The sequence below is a fragment of the Piliocolobus tephrosceles genome, chromosome 3, assembly GCF_002776525.5.
Source record: "Piliocolobus tephrosceles isolate RC106 chromosome 3, ASM277652v3, whole genome shotgun sequence".
Lineage (NCBI taxonomy): Eukaryota > Metazoa > Chordata > Mammalia > Primates > Cercopithecidae > Piliocolobus > Piliocolobus tephrosceles.
Genome location: NC_045436.1, coordinates 22,721,765 through 22,744,298, shown reverse-complemented (window position 1 = coordinate 22,744,298; position 22,534 = coordinate 22,721,765). Strand labels below are relative to the sequence as shown.

Here is a 22,534-nt window from a genome sequence, read left to right as displayed (position 1 = left end):
AAAAAAAAAAAAAAAAAAAAAAAAAAAAAAAAAAAAACCTACCTTCTACTATACACAAAAACTAATGAGTATCACAGTCCTAAACCTAACAGTTAAAATTTTAAAGCTTCTAGAAGACACAGAAGATTGTTTTCTGCAATAAGTAATAATCATAGAAAGTTGATGAGTTAGGCTTATTTATCACGCATAATATCTAAAAATATATTTTATTATTACTCTGATATCACAGGCTTTAAGCCAGTAAGGAACAAACAACTCAATACATTTAAATGCCATATATTTTATTTTATTTTATTTTTTAGTGATTCAAATAAAGGTAGTTACCACATTATGTGTAGCAATATAGAAAAATAATGAAGGGTAATTAATTTAAAAAATGAATTTGCTTCAATTTTACATTAAAATATTGAAAAGCAGTTAAGAACATGGGCTCTGGACTTAGCTGAGTAACACTGGTGAAATGACTTAAATTCTCTGTGCATCACAGTTCTCACCTATAAAGGAGGGATAATAACCAGTTAACGTATTTAAAATATTTGAACTATTTGCCAGAAAATATGGTCTACATAAATGTTTGATTTATATATGTACACACACATTATACATATGCACACACACACATGTATATATGAGGTTATGAAAGTTAATGTAGTGAAAAGGCCATGGGATACCATATGGCAAGATCAAACACAAATTACTGTGAAGACAAAAACCAGGCACCTGTGCCTCTGACTCATTACATTATACCTTCCCCACAGATAGGCCACTGGCACCAAGCTGTGGGAAACACGGATCAGGGCATTAGGAAAATAACTTAGTATCCAGAAACGTATGTAAAAATAAAGGGACTGGGGTGAAGGTGTTCTGGAGCAAGGTACCCTGTGTTCTCTTAGAAGCTTCTATTCAAAGGCACCAGTCATTGATCAAGTCAATGGCCAATCAGGGATTTGAAAAAGCAAAAACAAAAAAATGAGTTCTTTTCCCACATGTGAAGCTGCTTTCCAAGTGTTTTTTGGCTGTTTGCTTCTTCACTGCAAGTGGCAAATTTAAGAATTCACATTTTTCCCAGTAACTGAAGACAAGAGAGGATGCATTTTGTGCTTCAACACATGACTCCAGGGAGTAAGGATAGGGAGTGTTGGAAACAAAATCAATGTAAGGAGACGAAGACTTTTTTAACAATTAGAACACTCCTCAAATATAGAGGTTTACCTCGCAGAATGTGATTTCATACCAGGGACTTTATTGCATAGAAGTTTTTCCTAGATGTTCTTTTAAGTTCTTTTTAAATTTGAAATTTTATGATAAAGTTAATTCATATTATTTCCTGTAATATTCAGTGCTGTAATAAGAATTGATCCCCATAAATGACCATGGTAATGTTCTGGTGGTGTGATATTGATCGAGTCGGCACACCTCAGCCAAAAGTCAAACCCAAGCTAAGTGGAAAAGCAAGTCACATGGAAAGAGTGCACATCCATTTCTGACAGTGGATCTTCCAAAATCAAATGATCTCAGCTCTAAATATTCAGAGGAAAGAAGGTAGAACAACTAAACACTAAAAAGTATAACATATTAAATTTCTCATGATTAGAAGTCAGAAATTATCTACCTTTCAAAATGTGCATATAGTTGCTAGAATTAGTAACTATTAAGAGAAAGTAAGAACATGCCTCAAATATGGAAAAAAATAAATAAATGACAGAAAAGTTAAAACATTATAGTAGCATGCTGAAACTTAAAATAGAAATTTTTTGAGCCGGATGTGGTGGCTCACGGCTGTAATCCTGGCACTTTGGGAGGCCGAGGTGGGTGGATCATGAGGTCAGGAGATCAAGACCACCTGGTTAATACAATGAAACCCCGTCTCTACTAAAAATACAAAACAAAAATTAGCCGGGCACGGTGGTGGGCGCCTGTGGTCCTGGCTACTTGGGAGGCTGAGGCAGGAGAATGGCGTGAACCCGGGAGGCGGAGCTTGCAGTGAACCGGATTGGGCCATGGTACTCCAGCCTGGGCAACAGAGTGAGAATCCGTCTCAAAAAAAAAAAAAGAAAAGAAAAAAAAAAAAGAAATTTTTTGGATAGTAATAAAAAAATTAGGCCTTCCCCTTTAAGGCTAATGTTATTGTTCACACACACACACACACACACACACACCCCTATCTTTTATTTAAGTATTCAAAGGCAATAATTTGAAGAGATGCACAGTGATTCTCAGCCATGGCTACACATAAAAGTCACATGAGAAGTTTTAAAAATTCCAATTCATGGGACCCCATTCCAAATCAATTTAAGTAGCATCTCTATAGTTGGATTTAGAAAACTGCAGTCTAAAATAGGTAAGCTTTATATTTGCCTTCCTTCAAAACCACACACACACACACACACACACACACACACAATTTTATGAACAATACTCATTTCTAAGGAATTCACGATTGTTTAGTTCAATTGCCAAGCAGCGCATCACTAAAAATATAATAAAAATATAATAGAAAAGAGTTTAAAATCATCCACTGTTGTCCTCAGGGAGTTTATATTACACATGTTCTACTCAAGTCTGAAACATTATTTATTGACTTGTGCTCACGGCAAATGTAATGTACATTTTACATAACAAAGTGAGAAATATATCCATGATCTAACATAAATGCTGTATTGAAGAACGATTCCTAGTTCTTATTGAAGCTTGACAATACAATCAAAATACACTTTGCCTGAAGTAAACAAATGAAGGCCTTCATCTTTTGTGTCAATTTCAAGAATGATTACCTCTCAAACAACCTTGAACAGACTTATATTTTGATTTTTCTGGCATTGCTGAATTTGAAAGAATTCAGAGAAGACTGGTTCTTTTAAAAAGAAAGATTAAATAGGCTTCTAAAGAAAGTAAATCATTTTTCTTAATAGGAAAAAAGACAATGTTCCAAAAATATATTTTATGAAAATCACAAATGTCCCAATATTTTTTCAAGTAAGCCTATTTATCCATAGTTCCTCACCTGTTAAATTTTTCTTTTTGTGTATGCATTTTTAAAATACTCTGCTGAGGATTTCTAGAAAAGCCAATTAACTTAAAAGCTTGAACTCAAATAAAATAATTATTCAAAATTGGTCACATTGCATAATGAAGTTTACCTTTCAAAATTATATCTTAGTTATGTCATTTGACTAAAGTCTTTCTTTGTGTACCTTCTGATATCCCTCTTTCCCACCACATTCCCCAGCTCCTGTTGTACTTCGTAATGACCTCACCTCCAGTTAGGATGTGCAATGGAAATATAATTTATAATCTCCTCTCTATAAAATGAGCTGAAAGTAATGAACAAACATTGTGGGTTTAAAATAGAACTTGTAGGAATATTATTTGTAGTGTTAAAAAACCCCTTTGTATCAATGCATGGGTCGACAATTCAGCAGAGGAATAGGAAAAACTTCCACAGCAAGATCACACTTCTACACTGAATGTAGGGCCCCACATCCAAGACTCATCATATCCGGCTTCTGGTTTATCTTTAACATATGAGGACTACTCAGGGGAGGATTTACAACTTCAAGCAAGGAGCTTCATGGACCCCACTGAGCTTAGAATTTGGAGCTCATCATTACTGTTCAAATGTGTTTACATCTGCCCTGTCATAATTTGCAAGTTTATTGACAAACTTTAGTGATCCAAGAGCCAGAAGAAAGATCTTGTGATCTCTTACCTATATTCTATTTTCAACTCTCATAAGCAGATGTTGGGAACATAATAAGATGACATTTACAAGAAGGTACTGGCCTCTGTGGTCTTTGTTCTTGATCCAGTAGCTAAATAGCCTAGGGCAATACTTTCTTATGAGGGAGGAACAAAAAATCACCAACATATTGAAGTCATTAATTTGAGATTCAAATCAAATAAACTCTTAAGAAAAGATTAGTAAGGATAGTTTCACCTAAATTTTTACTGGGTTAAGAGTTCTACTTAGTTTTCATTGTTTTATATAGCTCAGTCTCATCGCTGTCAATGCCAAAGTTTAAGATTAGGATGGATAGTCCAAAGTGGAAAACTCACTAAGTTAGATTAGAATTAACAGAAATAAAAATGGTGATTTACGGTTATTAGAGACCAATATTCACTTGAATCATGCTTTGTGTAATGTCTTTCTATGTAAAGAAAGCATTTGTTAAAAGTGACATTTATGCAAATAAATATTAAAATAATAATTCAAATATGAATTATCTATAAGATTGGTTGTGTTGATAATACTAAGAAGATTAGATGATTTGTAAGCCAAGGTATCACAGTGTGCCCCATGCCCAAGGAGAACAGTGAGGAAACCCCATGAAATTGAAGATATACCTGAATTAATCTATGTATAATAGGTGCTTTTAGTCTTGAATGAGAATCTGAGGGCTATTTCTTACATGCTAAGTAACTCTACATCATCAATCAAGTTTCATCAAATAGAATTCCACTTCTAATTGTAACTTGGTGTCCTATGAAATTAAATTGGGAAAGGAAGGATCACCTGCTAAGAGAAACCTAAAAAGAGTCCCAAAAATGTCAGCAGAAGCCTGTAGACTTCTGTTAGCACTCTTTGGGAATGATGACATCCTAGGCACAAACTTCTGGCACATATTTCCAATGTTGAGAAAGACATAGTTCTACTTAGGTGGATGCCAGTAAAAATTTCCAATCTCTCTACCACTGACTCCATTTGTTCAATCATCTACAATGACCAGATAAAATTAGGATTAAAATTTGCTTCCTCTGTAGCTCTTCTCATCAGTTTGAATATTACAATCTGCATCCTTCATTTTAAGTCAATAAATCCGTAAAATGATTTATACATCGTTTCCACGTGGGATTTTATAATATGAGATAGATTCACTCTCCCTTGTACTGACAACATGAATTTACTAAACTTGCAAAGCCAAGGCCCTACCTATACCATGTTAAATTCACCAAGATCAAGACCATGTTGAAAGGACCCCTGACACACTCCTGTCCTAGCAATAACTCCGCTTTTATATACATCCATAAAAGTTTAGCAGGTAGACATAAGACAGCTTCACTAAGGATACACAGTACTTGGCACCTAGGATGTACTATGTATGTATTTAGTGACTGAATTAATTAAGAGCATTGTAGTGAACTTGCCCAGATTTGTAATTGTAAAAGGCAAGCGGAAGTTTTGGGGAAATATTTGCTCAGACAAATTGTGATTCATAAGCAGGTATCCACAAAACCAAAGCATTTTACTAAAAGGTAAAAAAATTCTGGAAATAACTTTGCAGTAAGCACAATCAGATATGAACTAAGAAAAGGTTATTTATAGATCTCATGTATACTCTTTAATAAGAATATTCAAATTGTTGCTTAAAAAGATATTAACATGTTTTTGTTTTTTTGAAACAGGTTTGCTCTTGCTGTCCAGGCTGGAGTGCAATGGCGCAGCTCACTGCAACCTCCGCCTCCCTGGTTCAAGTGATTCTTCTGCCTCAGCCTCCTGAGTAGCTGGGATTACAGACGCCTACCACCATGCCTGACGCATTTTTGTATTTTTAGTAGAGATGGGGTTTCACCATGTTGGCCAGGCTGGTCTCAAATTCCTGACTCAGGTGATTTGCCCACCTTGGCCTCCCAAATGCTGGGATTACAGGTATAAGCCACTGCACCTGGCTTAATAATTTAATTATAGGGTAAGCTTCTTCTAGGGACGCTGCATAACATGCTACACTACCTGTCTAAAATATATGTATTTCTTAAATCTAAACTTTTAAATGTATCCAGTCCCTAGGTTTTCAGATAAAAGACAGTGAGTCTGAACTCTTTCCTTTCTGTTACATAAGCTAAGAAAATTTATCAATGTCTTATTTAGGCAAAGTTTGTAAAAATCCCAAAATATTTTAACAATATGGGACACTTAATTGGGAGGAAGAATAATGTAGAAGAGAGAGCAAAGGCATTGAATCAGAGATTTTATCAAATCCTGGCTTCAGTGTCAACTAAATATGTGAAACTTGCCAAATTGCCTTTCTGATCCCGGTTTTTTCATCTGGTAAAGAGTTTTTTTTGGTGGCTTAAATGAGATAATATAGGAGATAAAATATGAGATTAAAAAAAGTAATTGTAGTGACAGATTGTAGTACATTTATTGTTGTTAAAATAATATTGATCACTAAAGCTATTGTACAGCATGCTAACATTTCTGGCACCTTTCATAGTAGCAACAAAGGAAATGTTGGCTTTGATATTTGAGGGTTCATAGCTTTAGTATTTCAAACCTTAAAAATTCTGACATGGAAAAAACAAATACATATTGAATCATATTCCAAACCAGTGAGATTATTCATATTATTTCATAAGGTAAATGAGTAATTTGAATTATCACATTGGATAACCAATAGTTTTAATCATTTACTAATATGTATGCATCACTTATTTCATGCTGAACAACTGTAGGTGTCTTTACCTGAAAAGAGTAGGTATGACCATCTGAACCACAAACAGGGCTGGGATAGACCATTGGGCACTGCTTGCAGGTGGATAATATGGGACCCCTCCATTGCCTATGGTCTACTCCTGCTTCTTTCATCCTGTTAAAAAAATAAAGCAAGCATATTGAGCATAATTATTTAAGAACATGCATTTATATTAGCTCATTCCTCTCGTCCACTGCCATTCCAACTCCTGAAGATACATTAGAATCAACAAACGATTCTCATTTTTAATTTATTATTTCATGCCATATTTTTCATTATAATCTTTTGATTTCTATCTCAAGGCTTGCCTCTAATAAAACAGGAATATGTCCCTTAAATATATTCTGCTAGTCACATATAAATGATGGCTGTATTTCTTCATGCGAACCCTTTTCATAGCCTCAGAAACAGAAGCAACACTTGCTCAGCAATAAAGGACTCACACATCTGGCACCTTCTTAAAAGCCGTCCTCACATTCCATTAGGAACAATATATAAGAGATGGCACCTAATTCACTGGGTGCCTGAGAATGGCTTACTTTTAGAGAAAACAGAAAAAAAAGAATTACAATTTTCCAGCATTTACCAGTATTTAGAAAGCCAAATCACTAGGTTTAGTGACAGCAAATCTCCTTTTGTTGTGTAAAAGTGTCTTAAAATAGATCCATGCGGCTTTGATATAGAATAACTTGAAAAAAATCCATTCTCTTCTGCTACCTACACTTACAATTGTTTGTTTCCCCACTTTAGTTAAATTGCTTTATTCCTTTGCCTATTTGTGTGAACAATTTACACAGAGTCAGGAAAATGGCTTAAAAGTTAGAAAAAAGAAGTAACTGAGAATTCATATAAAAACATTTAATATTTAGAAGTCCTGTAGTAAATCAATATTCATTTATTACAACTGCTTGTGGAGAGAGTAATTTGATGCCTATGTCAGGATGAGAATAGATGTTTTACTAGAAACTTTTTTTTCTTTGTGCCTTTTGTTTTCTTTTCATGAATATGTCAAATCTACAAAATAGTGGTCCCAAAAGACTATCAAGATGCATTTTAGGGACTTTCATTATAAGTAAAGAAGTTTGAACTATGTATTTCAAATTTTGCCAGAGTTTGGGTGGGCTGGGCATTACACATTGATTATTTTCTCTCTTTTTCTCTCTCTCAGAAAAGATTTTCATGAAGTCTATCATAGTTCCAAATATGCTCTCTTTATTTCAGTTTCGCACATTCCGCCAAAAGACCACATTAAAACCTTGCTTTGCTAGAAAGTTCATCTTATAATACATACAATGAGAAAAAATTAACATGCAAATTTTTCCTGAAAAACAATTGGCACGATACCCTAGTGAGAAATAAAACAATGATTGAAAAACTTGGACTATTCTGTAACATTTCAAAATTTATAAATTACAAAAATGTAGCAGAGAGAAATTAAAAAAATAAATAAAATGTTCTACTTGCACTGAACTTTCACTGTGTGTAATCAAACAAGACATGAAATTATGCAAAATTATTTGCTCTTCAGATGCATTAGAGGAAAGTATAAGCAAGTTTGGGCTTCTAATCAGTGAAAAGTATTTTATTAGAGCAAAAGAGGATTATAGTAAAAAAAAAAATAGGATGTGTATGTTCTTTATGCTTAGGTTTATATCCCAACTCTGTATCTATTTTATACTTCATCTCACTCTTCTTTTTTAACACATATAACTTAAAAAAACCCTAATGAGATCTGGAAACTAAAAATTGTTGTATTAATACATTTCTCTTATAAATATAACATTTACAACTTAGAAAATCTTTCAATTTTTTTTAAGAGTAAATATAACTAGAAGTAAATTTTTTTAAAATTTGAAGATTTGGCTGGGCACAGTGGCTCATGCCTGAAATCCCAGCGCTTTGGGAGGCCAAGGTGGGTGGATCACCTGAGGTTGGGAGTTCGAGACCAGCCTGACCAACACGGAGAAACCTCGTCTCTACTAAAAATACAAAATTAGCCAGGCATGGTGGCGCATGCCTGTGATCCCCGCTACTCAGGAGGCTGAGGCAGGAGAATCGCTTGAATCCAGGAGGCGAAGGTTGCTGTGAATCAAGATCACACCACTGCACTCCAGCCTGAGTGAAACTTCATCTCAAAAAAAAAAAAAAAAAAAATTGAAGATTTATTAGAAATTTGTGACATTGAAATGAGCTCAAAAAGTAAAATTGTAATGTACTTGTAGAATAAATTTTGAAGCAAAGCAAGATTAGTTCTTCTTATTCCTTCCAGTTTTAACCATATGGAACACTAAATAAATGTGTTCATATTCCTAAAGTGTATCAATAAAAATTGCACTTTTTATTTAGTTTTGATGCTGGTCAGGATTTGTTGGAGTGAAATATAATCACCAACAATATACAAATGCATTTCTTAGTCTTATGGGAATACAAAAGTACTTCTACAAATTTATATAAGTCCAACTCTATGTGATATCACCTCTGCACCTATATGTAATATCACTATTCATCATGGAAGAGATTTTTGCATTTCCAGACTCCTTTTATAAAAATGCATCCTAGAGGACAAGTTGATAGGTGCAGCAAACCAACATAGCACATGTAACAAACCTCTGTAACAAACTTGTACATTCTGCACATGTATCTCAGGACTTAAAATAATAATAATAAAAATGTTTCCTATGATTCAGAATGTGTTTGGTTTGGCATCAGAGATCGTTCTCAGAATTAGTGTTCCTCATCGTCTATTGAAATTTTTGTTTTGTTCTTAGAAAAATTAGCCAAGTAGATGAAGCTATAACATTAAAAACTTAACACTTAATTTAATATCTATGTATGATATATAATATGTAAACTTATATAAATTATATATACATGGAAATCATCTGTTGTTGGTTGGTTTTTAATTATATTTTGAAGGCCCCATTTAAGAGAGAGTAACGTGTTTCTAAGAGAGAAGTGCACTTATGTAGTCATAGTATAGGTGAAGATGTGCAAAGCGACATGATTAGGGAAAGGTGTACTTGGCTCAGGCTATGAGAATGGCTGCCTGGCAACTGTGGCAAGAGGAATGTCCCATGGAAGAAATTAGATCTGGGAAGAGCACAACTAGGCACATTATTCTGAATATTCTAGGTGCAGAAAAGATTAACCTTTGAGCCTACATCTACTTTTTTGATACACCGAAGGTCATTTGCAGTTAGTTGTTTTAAATTATTAACAAATAGGGTGATACAACCTGTTTCCATTAATAAAGTACAAAACCTAAGCTAGCTGAAAAACTTTGCACATTTTCAGAAATTGATCTTCCATCAGCAGCTCCACTGGAATAAATATATGACTTCCATAGACTCATCTTTTCAAATAAATATTCAATTCTAAAAATCTAAGCTAAAAATATATTTAGTTTCTAACTGCATCCTATACAGGGTCACACCCCCTTCCCTTAAGAAGCAAAAAATTGTATTTTGGAACTCAGGGAAATGAAGAAAGTTGAATAACATATAATAAACAAACTCAAGTTTTCTTTTTTTTTTTTTTTTCTCTCAGAATCACTCGTTTTAAAGGTTCCAGATTCAAGGCCCTAAGTTAGTTTCATATAATTATAAATATTATTATGTTTTTAAGAGCTAGAAAATTAAACTAATAACTAAAGAGGAATTCATACTATTGCTAGTGTTCTTTTAGACGACTCACTTCTAGGCCTTTGAATCATATTATCTTCTTACCACCTGAACTATTATCTTGTATTCATGATTTAACTTTCACTGTAGCCTTCAGTATGTCTCTAGCATCAGTCTCATATGAAAGCTCAACAGTCTTATTTTTCTAATAATTATAATGTTAATTGCTGCTACATCCATTTACTCATTTATGGTCTACTTAGTTTTCTGTTTAAGTTAATCATGTCCTTCATTTTAACAAAATAATTTGAACAAAACTTCCATGTTTCAGGATTTACATTGATTTCTGAAAGAGGGTAAATGATGTCACCAAAATGGTTAGCAAAAAACCAAAAACCACAAAAAACCCTATCATTCTAACTTGACTTAAATTTAACATACATCCATTTCATTAATCAGCCTTGGCAAGCCACCTACCTCCCTCGGTCTTAATTTCTTCACCTGTGCAACGACAGGTTTCATTATTATGGATCATTTGATCTTGAGTAATCCATGAGTCTATAAATCTTTAATAAAATTGCTTATATGAAGACCCTTAGCAAAAGTTAGAAGCGTAGATAGTGCTTATTGGCCATATGTTATGATTTTAGGATTTGATTTAGTGTTAACAAGTGAAGAAAATGTGCCATTATGGGGTGAAGGATGAGGTTGGGTGTTAAAAGAGAGAGCTAGAAATGCTGAAGTTGCAATGCTGGGCTCTCTCAGGTAGGAAATGAAAGACATGGAGGTGGCCCTGTCATATGATAAGCAATGAATAAAGGGAAATAAAATGTAGCACGGTTGTGTGAAAAGAGGCAGAATTTCCACAAATGCATATCTATGAATCAAATAATATTTGCATTACAATGTCAAGAAACAAGAAATCGTAAAAATAAATGGTAAAACATACTGATTCTCTAAATAAATATTTTTCTTAAACCTTTTAGTTCTTGAACCTGATATCATATAGTAGAAAGTCGCAGTTCTCAAGGTCCTAAATATGCAAGCAGAATAAAATGCCAGCTTACACATTATATATTTACCTTAGGAGGGTTATGGTTTGGCTCTGTATCCTCACCCAAATCTCATATTAAATTGTAATCCCCACGTGTGGAGGGAGGGATGTGGTTGGATGATGGGGGCGGTTTCCGCCATGCTGTTCTCATGATAGTGGGTGAGTTCTCGTGAAATCTCATGGTTTAATAAGTGTTTGGAAGTCCCTCCTTCACTTTTCTCTTTCCTGCTGCCTCATGAAGGAGGTGCCTTGCTTCCCCCTCCCCAATGACTGTTAAATTTCCTGAGGCCTCCCTAGCCATGTGGGACTGTGAGTCAATTCAACCTCTTTCTTTTACAAATTACTGAGTCTTGGGCATTTCTTTATATCAGTGTGAAAACTAACTAATACATACCAATATTAATTTAATTATCAACAGAAGGATTTGATTATAATCTGATAAAACAACATTCAAGTCAGAAGAGATATTCTGTGGAATATCTCAACTGACGGTAACTTGATATATTTCTTCTGTATACTCAGTATCCTGTTTCATGTTCCAAATCATTTGCTTTTTAAAATTCTGCCAGAGTTGTGGTAGGATTATTTCTTAAGACATGACTGCCAAGTCATGATCTCTTCCCTATTGGTCATAACTTCTCAGGAAAGAAGGCTACTTTTATTACATTTTGCCATGGGTCTTAGCAAAGGACAGATGCTATTAGCTGACTGCAGTAAATTATCTTTCAGTGCGAGAAAATTATATAAAAGCTGGAAAGGCCTACATAGAACTTATTAAATTTACAATGAACACTATTTACTTTAAATGATTTCTATATTGTATGTCAGGAATTTGAGCTTAATGCCATAAGAAATAAAACGCCATAAGAAATAAATGCCATAAGAAATAAGAAATAAATTGAGGAAAATGCCATAAGAAATAAATTTTAAGTAAGGTATATGCTCTATGAATACAAAAAAGTATTCTATCAGCCTCCTATCCAAACACTAACCAGGCCCAGTCCTGCTTAGCTTCCTAGATCAGAAGAGGTCAGATAGGTTCAGGGTGGTATAGGTTCAGGCTGTAGACTAAAATACTTTATAAAAGAAAATATTATTAACAGTGTTGCTATTAAAAATGGATGTTGTAGAAGAAATCATTTGACATAGCTTATTCTGCAATATGAATAACAACCTGATTTGCTTTATATATTTTTGAAGGACAGAAATTCACACACAAAAAATAATTTTTAGACATATTTTAAACACAGTGGTAGAAGTAATTAATAAAAACTAACTTTTAAAATTATTCCTAAGATAAATTAACTACAATCTGATATAGTTTGCATGTTTTTTTCCGCCCAAATGTCATGCTGAACTTTGATCCCTGTTGTTGGAGGTGGGGCCTGCGGGAAGGTGTTTGGGTCATAGGGATGGGTCCCTCATGAGTGGTTTGGTGCCATCCTCATGGTAATCAGTGAGTCCTTGCTCTATTAGTTTTTGTGAGATCTGATTACTTAAAGAGCCTGGCCTCTCTGTCTTGGTTTCTTTCTGACCATGTGATCCCTGCACACCCCAGATCCCCTTCAAATTCTGCTATGAGTAGAAGCACTCTGGGGCTCTCACCAGAAGCAGATGCTGTCACCTTGTTTCTTGTACAGCTTGAAGAACCATTAGACAAATAAACCTCTTCTTTATAATTAAGCCAGTATCAGGTATTCCTATTTAGCAACACAAACTAAGACACAATCTAAGGAATGATGGTAATAATCAATTTTCAATATGAACTGTGCTTATGAGGCCAACTAGTATGATGCAGAAAAGATACCAAGAAATCAAAGCAATCACTGATTTAAAGTATATGCTTACAGAGCTTTTAAACATCAGGATTTAGAGTTTAAAGAGAAGTGGATAATTTATAATGAGCACCAATTTCTTTGAACAGATCCAGTTATTATCATATTTGAATAATATATGCTGTCAAGTAAATGATTTTTTAAGTGGTGAGCATATTCATAATTATTGAAAACATCAATAAACTCTTTCAAAATTTCAATAGGCATCACGACAAATGACATGACTGCATATTTGTAATCTCCTTTTCAATCTGACCCTCAACAGATTGAATGAGTAAAATAGCTTTGAAATGTATAAAATGTAGATGATGTCAAATTCAGATTGTAGTGATCCAGGTCCATACTCTTTCCACAGATGTAATCCCACACTATTTCAATTACTAAAGACCTCTTCATTTAAAAAGCTATATTCAACTGCAAATGATCTTCATTGTATAAGATATAAAGAGTCATTACCAGGAGTTATAATGGACCAGAAATCTTTATAAACCCGTTTCCAGTAAAATGCAGGTCAACAGATTAAGAATTCATAATCTCATGTGTGACAAATTCATTACCTAATTAAAAGCTATGTATAGTTATCTTCATTGAAATAAGTGTTAGAAAGTTATTTTTTCTTTTAAATCAACAAAATATTAAAATGCAGTATTTTAGGAAATAAATCAAGTATTTAAATAAATCTAAGGTTAGATTTACATGTATGCTGATAGCTTTATGTGACACACATATATGTTACATTGTTTATCATTTTAACAATCTTATACAGTGTGTATTAGCCTTTAAATTGTGAGGCAGGAAGAAGTAAATTGACAGAGCTTAATTATCAAGCCTCTGGTGCATACAATTCATAAATATGGACTTCCAGGGTTATTCTTTTCATTGGGCCATTCATGTTTCCTGCCATAAGCATACATATAAAATTTTAAATGTAATGGAAAACCACATTCCAATATTCCATAAATTTCTAGACCCGTTAACATAATAGGTTAAAAATGACAGCATCACTACCTCAAATTTTAGTTAGAATCTTCATCACCAAAAAAGTACAAGGGGTGTCTGGAGAGTATACCTCCTGCCTAATGAAATCTGAAATTTATATAAAGTGAAATAAGTAATACAATATCATAATCTAGATTCTGAATTAGTAAAAGGATTAACTAAGGTATGAATTGGTTCTATTTAATTTGCATTGACAGGTATATTTATTTTCATTCAAGATATTAATGTTCATAAGCAAAGTAAGCAAACAATAACTGTGCTACTATTTTAACCTTAACTAGCTTATAGTGTCAGCACTGAGCAAAGTGTGAACTAAGATTTGAGTTCATAAAAATATGTGATTCTTAAATATCAAGGAGATTCTATATTTAGAAAAATGTGTTCACATTTTAAAAATAACAGTGACAGATATGCAGCTTAAAATGAGAAAAATATTTTACCAAAAGAAAATGACTAACAGTGCAACATTTCCTAAAAGATGTGGAAAAATATTCTGTTTGACTCTTGAAAACATATTATATATATATATATATATATATATATATATATATATGTCTTGATTGTGAAAAAATCTTTTAATTTAAAAAAAAAATTTCTTAACAGAAGCCAATAGTTTTAGCTGCCTTTAAAAATAGATCTGAAAGCTTGAGCAGAGCCATTTAACAATTAAATGCTGCATTTGATTTAAGTAAACAGTCATTAAAGACTATCCAAAGTTGAGGGAAACAAAACACAGTTTTTCCTTCAGGGAAACAAAACACAGTTTTTCCTTCATACATGGTCTTTGTGAAATTCATTGTCATTTCCTTTCTCCTAGCTTACTGCTTTGTTGGAAAAGGAAAGTTGCAGAAAGAAGAAAGAAGAAACTGCTTGAGTCTAATTTACAGGATGAAACAAATGATTGAGGGTGAAACCTCCACTCTGCATTAGCTCTGAGAGCTATATTTCAAGTACAGCAATTTACCCAATCGCATGTCTGAGTTTTTCAAGTTAAGAAGTAATTAATAAAATTTAAAAGATAGCCTAATATTTTATCCTATAGCATTTTCCTATCAGATTGTATTTGTTTCCTGTCCTGGAAGAGTATACTTTCAAGCATGAGTTGATTCTTTTTTTTTTTTTTTTCCGAGACTGAGTCTCACACTGTTGCCAGGCTGGAGTGCAGTGGCAGGATCTCAGCTCAACTTCCACCTCCTGGGTTCAAGCAACTCTCTTGACTCAGCCTGCTGAGTAGCTGGGACTACAGGCACACGCCGCCACCCCCAGCTAATTTTTGTATTTTTAGTAGAGACAGGGGTTTCGCCACGTTGGCTAGGATGGTCTCGATCTCTTGACCTGGTGATCCACCTGCCTTGGCCTCCCAAAATGCTAGGATTACAGACTTGAGCCACTGTGCCTGGCCCGTGTTGACTCTATGGTATAACCAGGAGTAAGGGCAGACTCACTGGACAAGGAACTGTTCTCCTGGAATTGTATCTCAATACTTTATACTATATAATAAAGACTATAAAAAAGGCTTTCAAAAACAGTTTTATTATTGTTACTTATATATTATTACTTATAGTTACAGCTACATAAATGTTCTATGAACTGAATCAGGTACCATTAAAATTTCCATCACTATCTCTCCCAATAAATTATCATCTTCTAATTACAAATAGTACCTATGCACCCTTCTAGATACTGTGTATTTATTTACTCTTAAATGTACAACAGGGGTCCCCAACACCCAGGCAGTGGCCCAGTACCTGTCACCTGTTAGGGACAGGGCCGCACAGTAGGAGGTGAGCAGTAAGCAAGCCAGCATTACCACCTGAGCTCCGCCACCTCTCAGATCCGCGGTGGCATTAGATTCTCATAGGAGTGCAAACCCTACTGTGAACGGTGGACACGAGGGGTCTAGGTGTTGTGCTCCTTATGAGAATCTAGCGCCTGATCATCTGAGGTGAAACAGTTTCATACCCAAACCATCCCCCACTGCCCTGTAAACCGGTCCTTGGTGCCAAAAAATGGAGACCACTGCCTTGCAATATATTCATTAACCGTTTCACACGCTAGTGGCACCAGAGGGACAGAGTCATTACATTCATGGAAATCAGAATTTATTTGTGGACAAAAAAATAGGGGTAGCTTGAAGTAGGATTTTTCTATAGTACAGGAAGTTATAGGGACAATATAGAGCCTATCTCATGAAGTTATATTCATCTTTGGGGTCCTGACTTTGATGCCATTACTTTGTAAATATTTTCTTACTCCCCTTATGCTTTTATATGACTTGCCAATTCTAATAATCACCCATATCTTTCCTATTTAACCCAACTTATACTCATACTCCCCTAATTCTGAGTCCCTTTTGTGCTCTAATGACATCTCTCATGACATTAGGAGACATATCTGTGCCTAATACCTACTCTTTCCTTCCTTATGCTGTTTCTCTAACTCTGAAGTTTTGGAGATTATGGACCCACTTAGAGCAAAGGCCACTTTCTGTAGCCTACAAATATTTTTAACTTCTGTTGAACTCCACTCACAAGCACGCAGGAAGCAGCAGGGCGGTGAAAGATGTCATTTTAATCACAGTATGATGTTGCATATAAGTTGAATTTAATCTCAGCATACTTTGGAGTCAACACACCAAGCATTCGGACCTCTGTGCAATTTGCCCGATCTCATGCCTGTCTTTCCTTTCCTTAGATCACACTTCCAGAAATAGAGTTTCTAAGATTGGGGGATGTTCATTTCCTATGTGTGCTGTAATAACTTACCGAAAACTTGCTGATTTAAACAACAGAAATTTAATCTCTCACAGTTAGGAATCTAAAAGTCTAAAATCAGTATCTCTTGACTGAAATCAAGGTGCTGGCAGGACTACACTCGCCCGGGCAGGGGGAGGGGTGGTTTTCAGGTCATAATCTGTGCCTTGCTTCTTCCAGTTTCTGGTAGCTATTGCCATTTATTGGCTTACAGCTACAGCTTTCTACTCCATCTTCACATCACTTTCTCCTCTTTGTGTCCATGTCAAAACTCCCTGTCTCTCTCTTATAAGGATACATGTGATTACATTTAGGTCTCACCCTGATAATCTAGGATAAATCCTTCCTCTGAAGATCCTTAATTTAACCATATCTTTTGGCACATATAGTAATATTCACTCTTATGCTTTATAACCTGATATTCACAGATTATGGGAACTAAGATATGGTCATATATTTTGGACCATCATTTAGCTCACAACAGGGAGAGTACTCAGAAAAGAGAGATTCTATTTCTCTGATAACAAAAACGCTTCAGGAATGGAATCCCTAGTTTGGAGAGATGTCATAATTAATCCCATGCATAAATTCACAGACAGTATATTCTGCCCTGTCTAATCAATTCTTTTACATCTAATGGAAAAATGTATGGTCCATGATGATATTTTGGGACTCACACATTGCCCATTAGCAGCCACAAGACTGTACCCATCTATGCTTTGTCTTAATCACAAACCACAGCCAGGTCTAACTGATTCTTCTGCCAGTAAAGACCAACTGTAGGATCCCAAACAAAAGGTATTTAAATTCATCTAATTTCTCAGTGAATTTCAGCACCATTTTTACTTTTTACACTTTACTGATTTTTAGACACTACATAAGGGTTAAAGTTGTAAAGAGTAGAAAACAATAGACTCCATTTTTCTGCATTAAAAATTTAAAATGTTGTGCATATCAACATGCCTCATTTGACCCTAAACTTCATTACAGCAGGGACTAATGACAATGGGGTTTTCTTTTTGTTCTTTCGCATTTAGCAGTAGTGGTCACTGGAGGAAAACTGAGAGAAAGTAGTGGGTATGAGGCTTAGTGTCACGGAATTGGGAAAGATAGAGGCTTTGTGACATCCAAGGTTGACATTAGCTTGCCGTGTTAAAAGTCAGTCAGTTAGAACACAATAAAAATAATAAACTTGCCACTGAATTCAAACAAGTGTCTTTTTTTCCTAAATGTTATTTTATGCTATAATATAAAGGAATATGACAAAGCATTTAACATAATTTCTTTCCTTCTGTAGATTCAGCCTATCAAAGACTCTTTTCTGCCTTGTGTTTTAGAATTTTTAGAATGCTTTCCATTACTCATTTAGGAAGCAAGCATTTAGGAAATTAAAAATTTGGCTCCTCACAACTCTAACTGGAAGAGTAATTTATATAAGCTTTTAAAAAATACTTTAAACTTTCAGAACATTGTTAATTTACTGCATTTTTTGGTTTGTCACATGACTTTTTTAGAATAACAAAATCAATTTAATCTACAAACTCATGCTAATTTCCCCTTGAAAAATGCTCACCACAGTCTCTCTTGCCCTTCTGACAATTTTTTCTGACCAACTGGAGGCCATAAAATATACTGCAGGCTAAGAATTGTCTACACTACCCAACTCCCTCAGTAACAATGCCTGAAAGGCGTAGAAAGATGACTAATGACTTAATCATGTTTGCTGAACACATGGCTGGTAAGTGGAATTGCTAGGCTGAAGAAAAAGGTTAGTGGGTCTCAGGGTGTGGATCCCATGGTTAAATTAAACTGACCTGGAAAATGTTGCCAGGGAGTTAGCCACTGTCTTCCCACCATATTGAAGAGAAGCTGAAATAGGCGACTTAATCTAGTGGAACTTGTTATATACTTTTGGTAAAATACTAATACTTTTTTACTCTCATTTGTTTTTCTTGTTAGAATTTTGTTTTAACACTGATTTGATAAAAGTAACACTTACATTATTTAGGATTGGGGTTCCCTAAGTTACTTTAATCACTTCCCAGCAACAGATTAAATATAACTTTATAGTAATCTTGTCCAACAAATGTCAGTGGATATATATAGAGAAATATATCTATGCTTACATATTACTATTGCATGGCTAGAGAAGGAAATTCTACAAGCATGCTTATAGAACAGGCAATACATAAACAAGTACCCATAGCTGTGTTCTAATACAACATTTGTATGAACAATGAAATTGAATTTCATATAACTTAATATCTCACTAAATATTACATTTTTTATTATTTACCCCAACTCTTTGAAAATACAAAAACCATTCTCAGTTCTCAGGTCCTACATAAAAAGATTGTCAGCAGGATTTTGTACATAGGTCTAGTTTTTGACCCTGCTTTAAGAAATAGTAGAGCTACAAAAAAAAAAAAAAAAAACCTTATTCCCCAAATCAACGAAAAAGAGACCTCACTGCCTTGCGTGACGCTGAGAATACCCTTATTAGTTTAACATGTATGTAAAAAGTACATTTATATTGTGTGATACCACTGAAATTTGGGAGTAAATTTGTTGTAGCATTATGATAAATAATGTAGATATTTGAAGCCATCTAGACATATTAATATCTAAAATACAAATTATTTTAACACAGTCAAAAATGAAATAATAGAAAATGATTTCTAGCCTTCTTGGTTTCTAGTGAGACATCAATTCAACCACTCCAAGGAAAATTTATTTTTTAAAAAATATTTACAAACTATTCTAACTTTCAAAGCATAGAATCTCGGTGCTGGACTTGAAAGTGCAAAGAAATTTTAAAAGCAAAAATATAATTCTCAACAAAATATACCTCAGAGTCAATGCTGTGCTTGCGAATTTCACAACATGCAAAGTGAAAGAGTTCCAAAATCCAATTTATTTTAAGAAAACTCATGGAACCACATGAAGGCATTAAACTTATTTTCCAGTTTTTGTTTAACAACTCACTTTAAAGAAGTATGCAAACATATCTATGTTCTAGTAGAAAATCAAACTTCTTCTCTAAGAAATTTATACTCATACATTTACACAACCACTTGAGTGAATAATTATTAGACAGATTTTTTTCAAAGCTTAGAGAAAAATTTTATAGGAAAATTACTATTTGAATAGCATAGTCATCAAGAGAAAATAAATTATGACATAATAACCCCTTTGGTGAAGCTAAATTTTACAAGCCCTGTGACCAGAGTGAAACACAGATGTTGAATAAATGGTAAAGCTTTACTAAATATAGAACATGAGAAGAAATGATCATGCAGTTGATGAATTATTCATGGAGTCTCACATTCAATAATTATGTGAATCCTATGGGTCCTTAGGAGTGGGTCAGCATACTCATAGTCACGCACCATGGACGGCCAAAACTGTAGAACTTCAGTTTTCTCAAATATTTGAGGAATAGTATACATGTTTTTAGCAGAAAATGGCTGCCTTTGGTATTTGCTTCAGGCTATGCTATTCAGATCCTACTTGAAGTAATTCTATGGGAAAGTTTGATATCTGGGTGTTTTTGTTTTGTTTTGTTTTTTTGTTTGTTTTTTGTTTTTTGTTTTTTTTTTCTGATGAGTATTTGAACTTGCTTCTTTGACAGAATTTTAAAATGTTGCCTTTATGTCCAAGCAACCCAAGAGCTGGTAAGAGATACTTTAACTTTTACCTCTTCCCAATGACACCTGACCTCCTTTTCCTCTATGAGAGACTCAGGAGAAACTAGCAATAGGTATGCATGCCATAATTATTTCTAGACAAAAATCATCACAAGTTCTATTTTAGCAAGTTAGTAACTAATACCCTGTTACCTCAAACTCTGCAAAAAGGACCCTCTGAAATCACTTAGAGGGACAATGGTCGTACTGAACAAAGTAAGGCAAGAGAGGAGTCTCTCTCATTTCAACATTTCCATAAGGTGTGAAAGAGGAAAAATTCAGAATGATTTAATTTCAAGCTTTATAATGCTTAAATCTCTGAAAAAGAGGTGAGAGGTGACTTATAGCAATGGACTGTAAAAAATCCACATATATATATTTCATAGTTGCAAATTATGACAGAAAAACTACTAATATGAAGTTAAGGTAGAAAATATGTATTTAATTGCTGGAAGATATAGTTCAGAATAATTTCAAATAATTTCTTCAAGAATAATACTTTACAACCTGACTAGTAAAAGTATCCCATTGATATCATTTCACTCTGTGTCCCTACCCAAATGTCCTCTTGAATTGTGGCTCCCATAATTCCCATGTTTTGTGGGACGGACCCAGTGGGGGATAATTGAATCATGGGGGCGGTTTCTCCCTATAGTTCTTGTGGTAGGGAATAGGTCTCAGGAGCCCTGATGGTTTTATAAGGGGTTTCCACTATTGCTTCTCTCTCATTCCCTCTTTCTGCCACCATGTAAGAAGTGCCTTCTACCTTTCACCATGATTGTGAGGCTTCCTCAACCACATGGAACTGTGAGTCCATTAAACCTATTTTTTTTTCCCCACTCTCAGATATGTCTTTATCAGAAGCATGAAAACAGATGAATACACCCATAAAGTTGTCACACTCTTCACAAAATGTAACTCAAAACGGATCACAGACCTAAATGTACAATGTAAAACTATGACATACCTAGAATTTAACAGAGAAGAAAATCTACATCACCTCGGTTTTGGAAATTCTTTTTAGATACAACACAAGGGGTATGATCCATGAAGTACAGAATTGAAAAGCTGTATTTCATTACAATTAACAATTTTTGTTTTGTGAAAGACAGTGCCAAGAGAATGATGAGGAGACAAGCCAGAGACTGGAGGAAAATATTTGCCAAAGACATATCTGATAAAAATCTGTTATTCAATATATGAAAATAATTTTTAAAACTCAACAATAAGAAAAAATAATCCAATTTAAAAATGAGCCTTGACAGACACCTCACCAAAGATGATATGCATATGGCAAATAAGCATATTGAAAGTTGATCTACAGCATATGTTATTCAGGACTTGCAAATTAAAATCACGGGATAGCACTATAAACTTATTAGAATGGCCAAAATTCTGAACACTGACAACACCAAAAGCTGGGGAGAATGTGGCACAATAGAGACTCGGATTCATTTCTGGTGGGAATGCAAAATGATAAAGCAACTTTAGAAAATAGTTTGACAATTTCCTCTCAAACTAAACATACTCTTACCATAGGATCCAGCAATTGTACTCATTGGTATGTACACAAAAAGTTTGAAAAGGTATGTCCACACAAAAGCTTGCAGACAGATGTTTATAGCAGCTTTATTCATAACTCCAAAAACGTGGAAGCAAGCAACACGTCCTTCAGTAAGTGACTGAATAAACTGTAGTATATCCAGACAATGAAATATTAGTCAGCACTAAAAAGAAACCTTAATGCATTAACTAGAAGAAGCCAACCTGGAAAGGCTACCTACTGTATGATTCTAACTACAAGAAATGCTGGAAAAGGCAAAACTATGAGACACAAAAAAGATCAGCAGTTGCTAGGGAGTATTAGAGAGGAAAGGATGAATAGACAGATCACAGATGACTTTTAGTGAAACTACTCTGTATGACAGTATAATGGTAGAAAAAAATGTCATTTTAAATTTGTCCAAACCCATAGAATGTACAACACCAAGAGTCAACTCTAATGTAAACTATGGACTTTGAGGCTGGGGACGGTGGCTCACACCTGTAATTCCAGCACTTTGGGAGGCCTAGGCGGGAATATCATGAGGTCAGCAGTTCGAGACTAGTCTGACCAA

General features: G+C 34.4%; 1 protein-coding gene across 8 annotated transcripts in view; it reads right to left on the bottom strand.

Annotated features, from left to right (window-relative positions):
• SPOCK3 (SPARC (osteonectin), cwcv and kazal like domains proteoglycan 3) overlaps window positions 1-22,534 on the bottom strand; it is a 483,863-nt gene that overhangs the window by 156,577 nt on the left and 304,752 nt on the right. For 7 of the 8 annotated variants that reach the window (XM_023228615.2, XM_023228604.2, XM_023228623.2 and 4 more), the window contains one exon: window positions 6,461-6,584. The exons of the other annotated variant lie outside the window; for it this stretch is intronic. In XM_023228615.2, coding sequence (XP_023084383.2) covers window positions 6,461-6,584 — 124 coding nt within the window. The remainder of the gene's footprint in view (window positions 1-6,460; window positions 6,585-22,534) is intronic. 8 annotated transcript variants of the gene reach the window in all.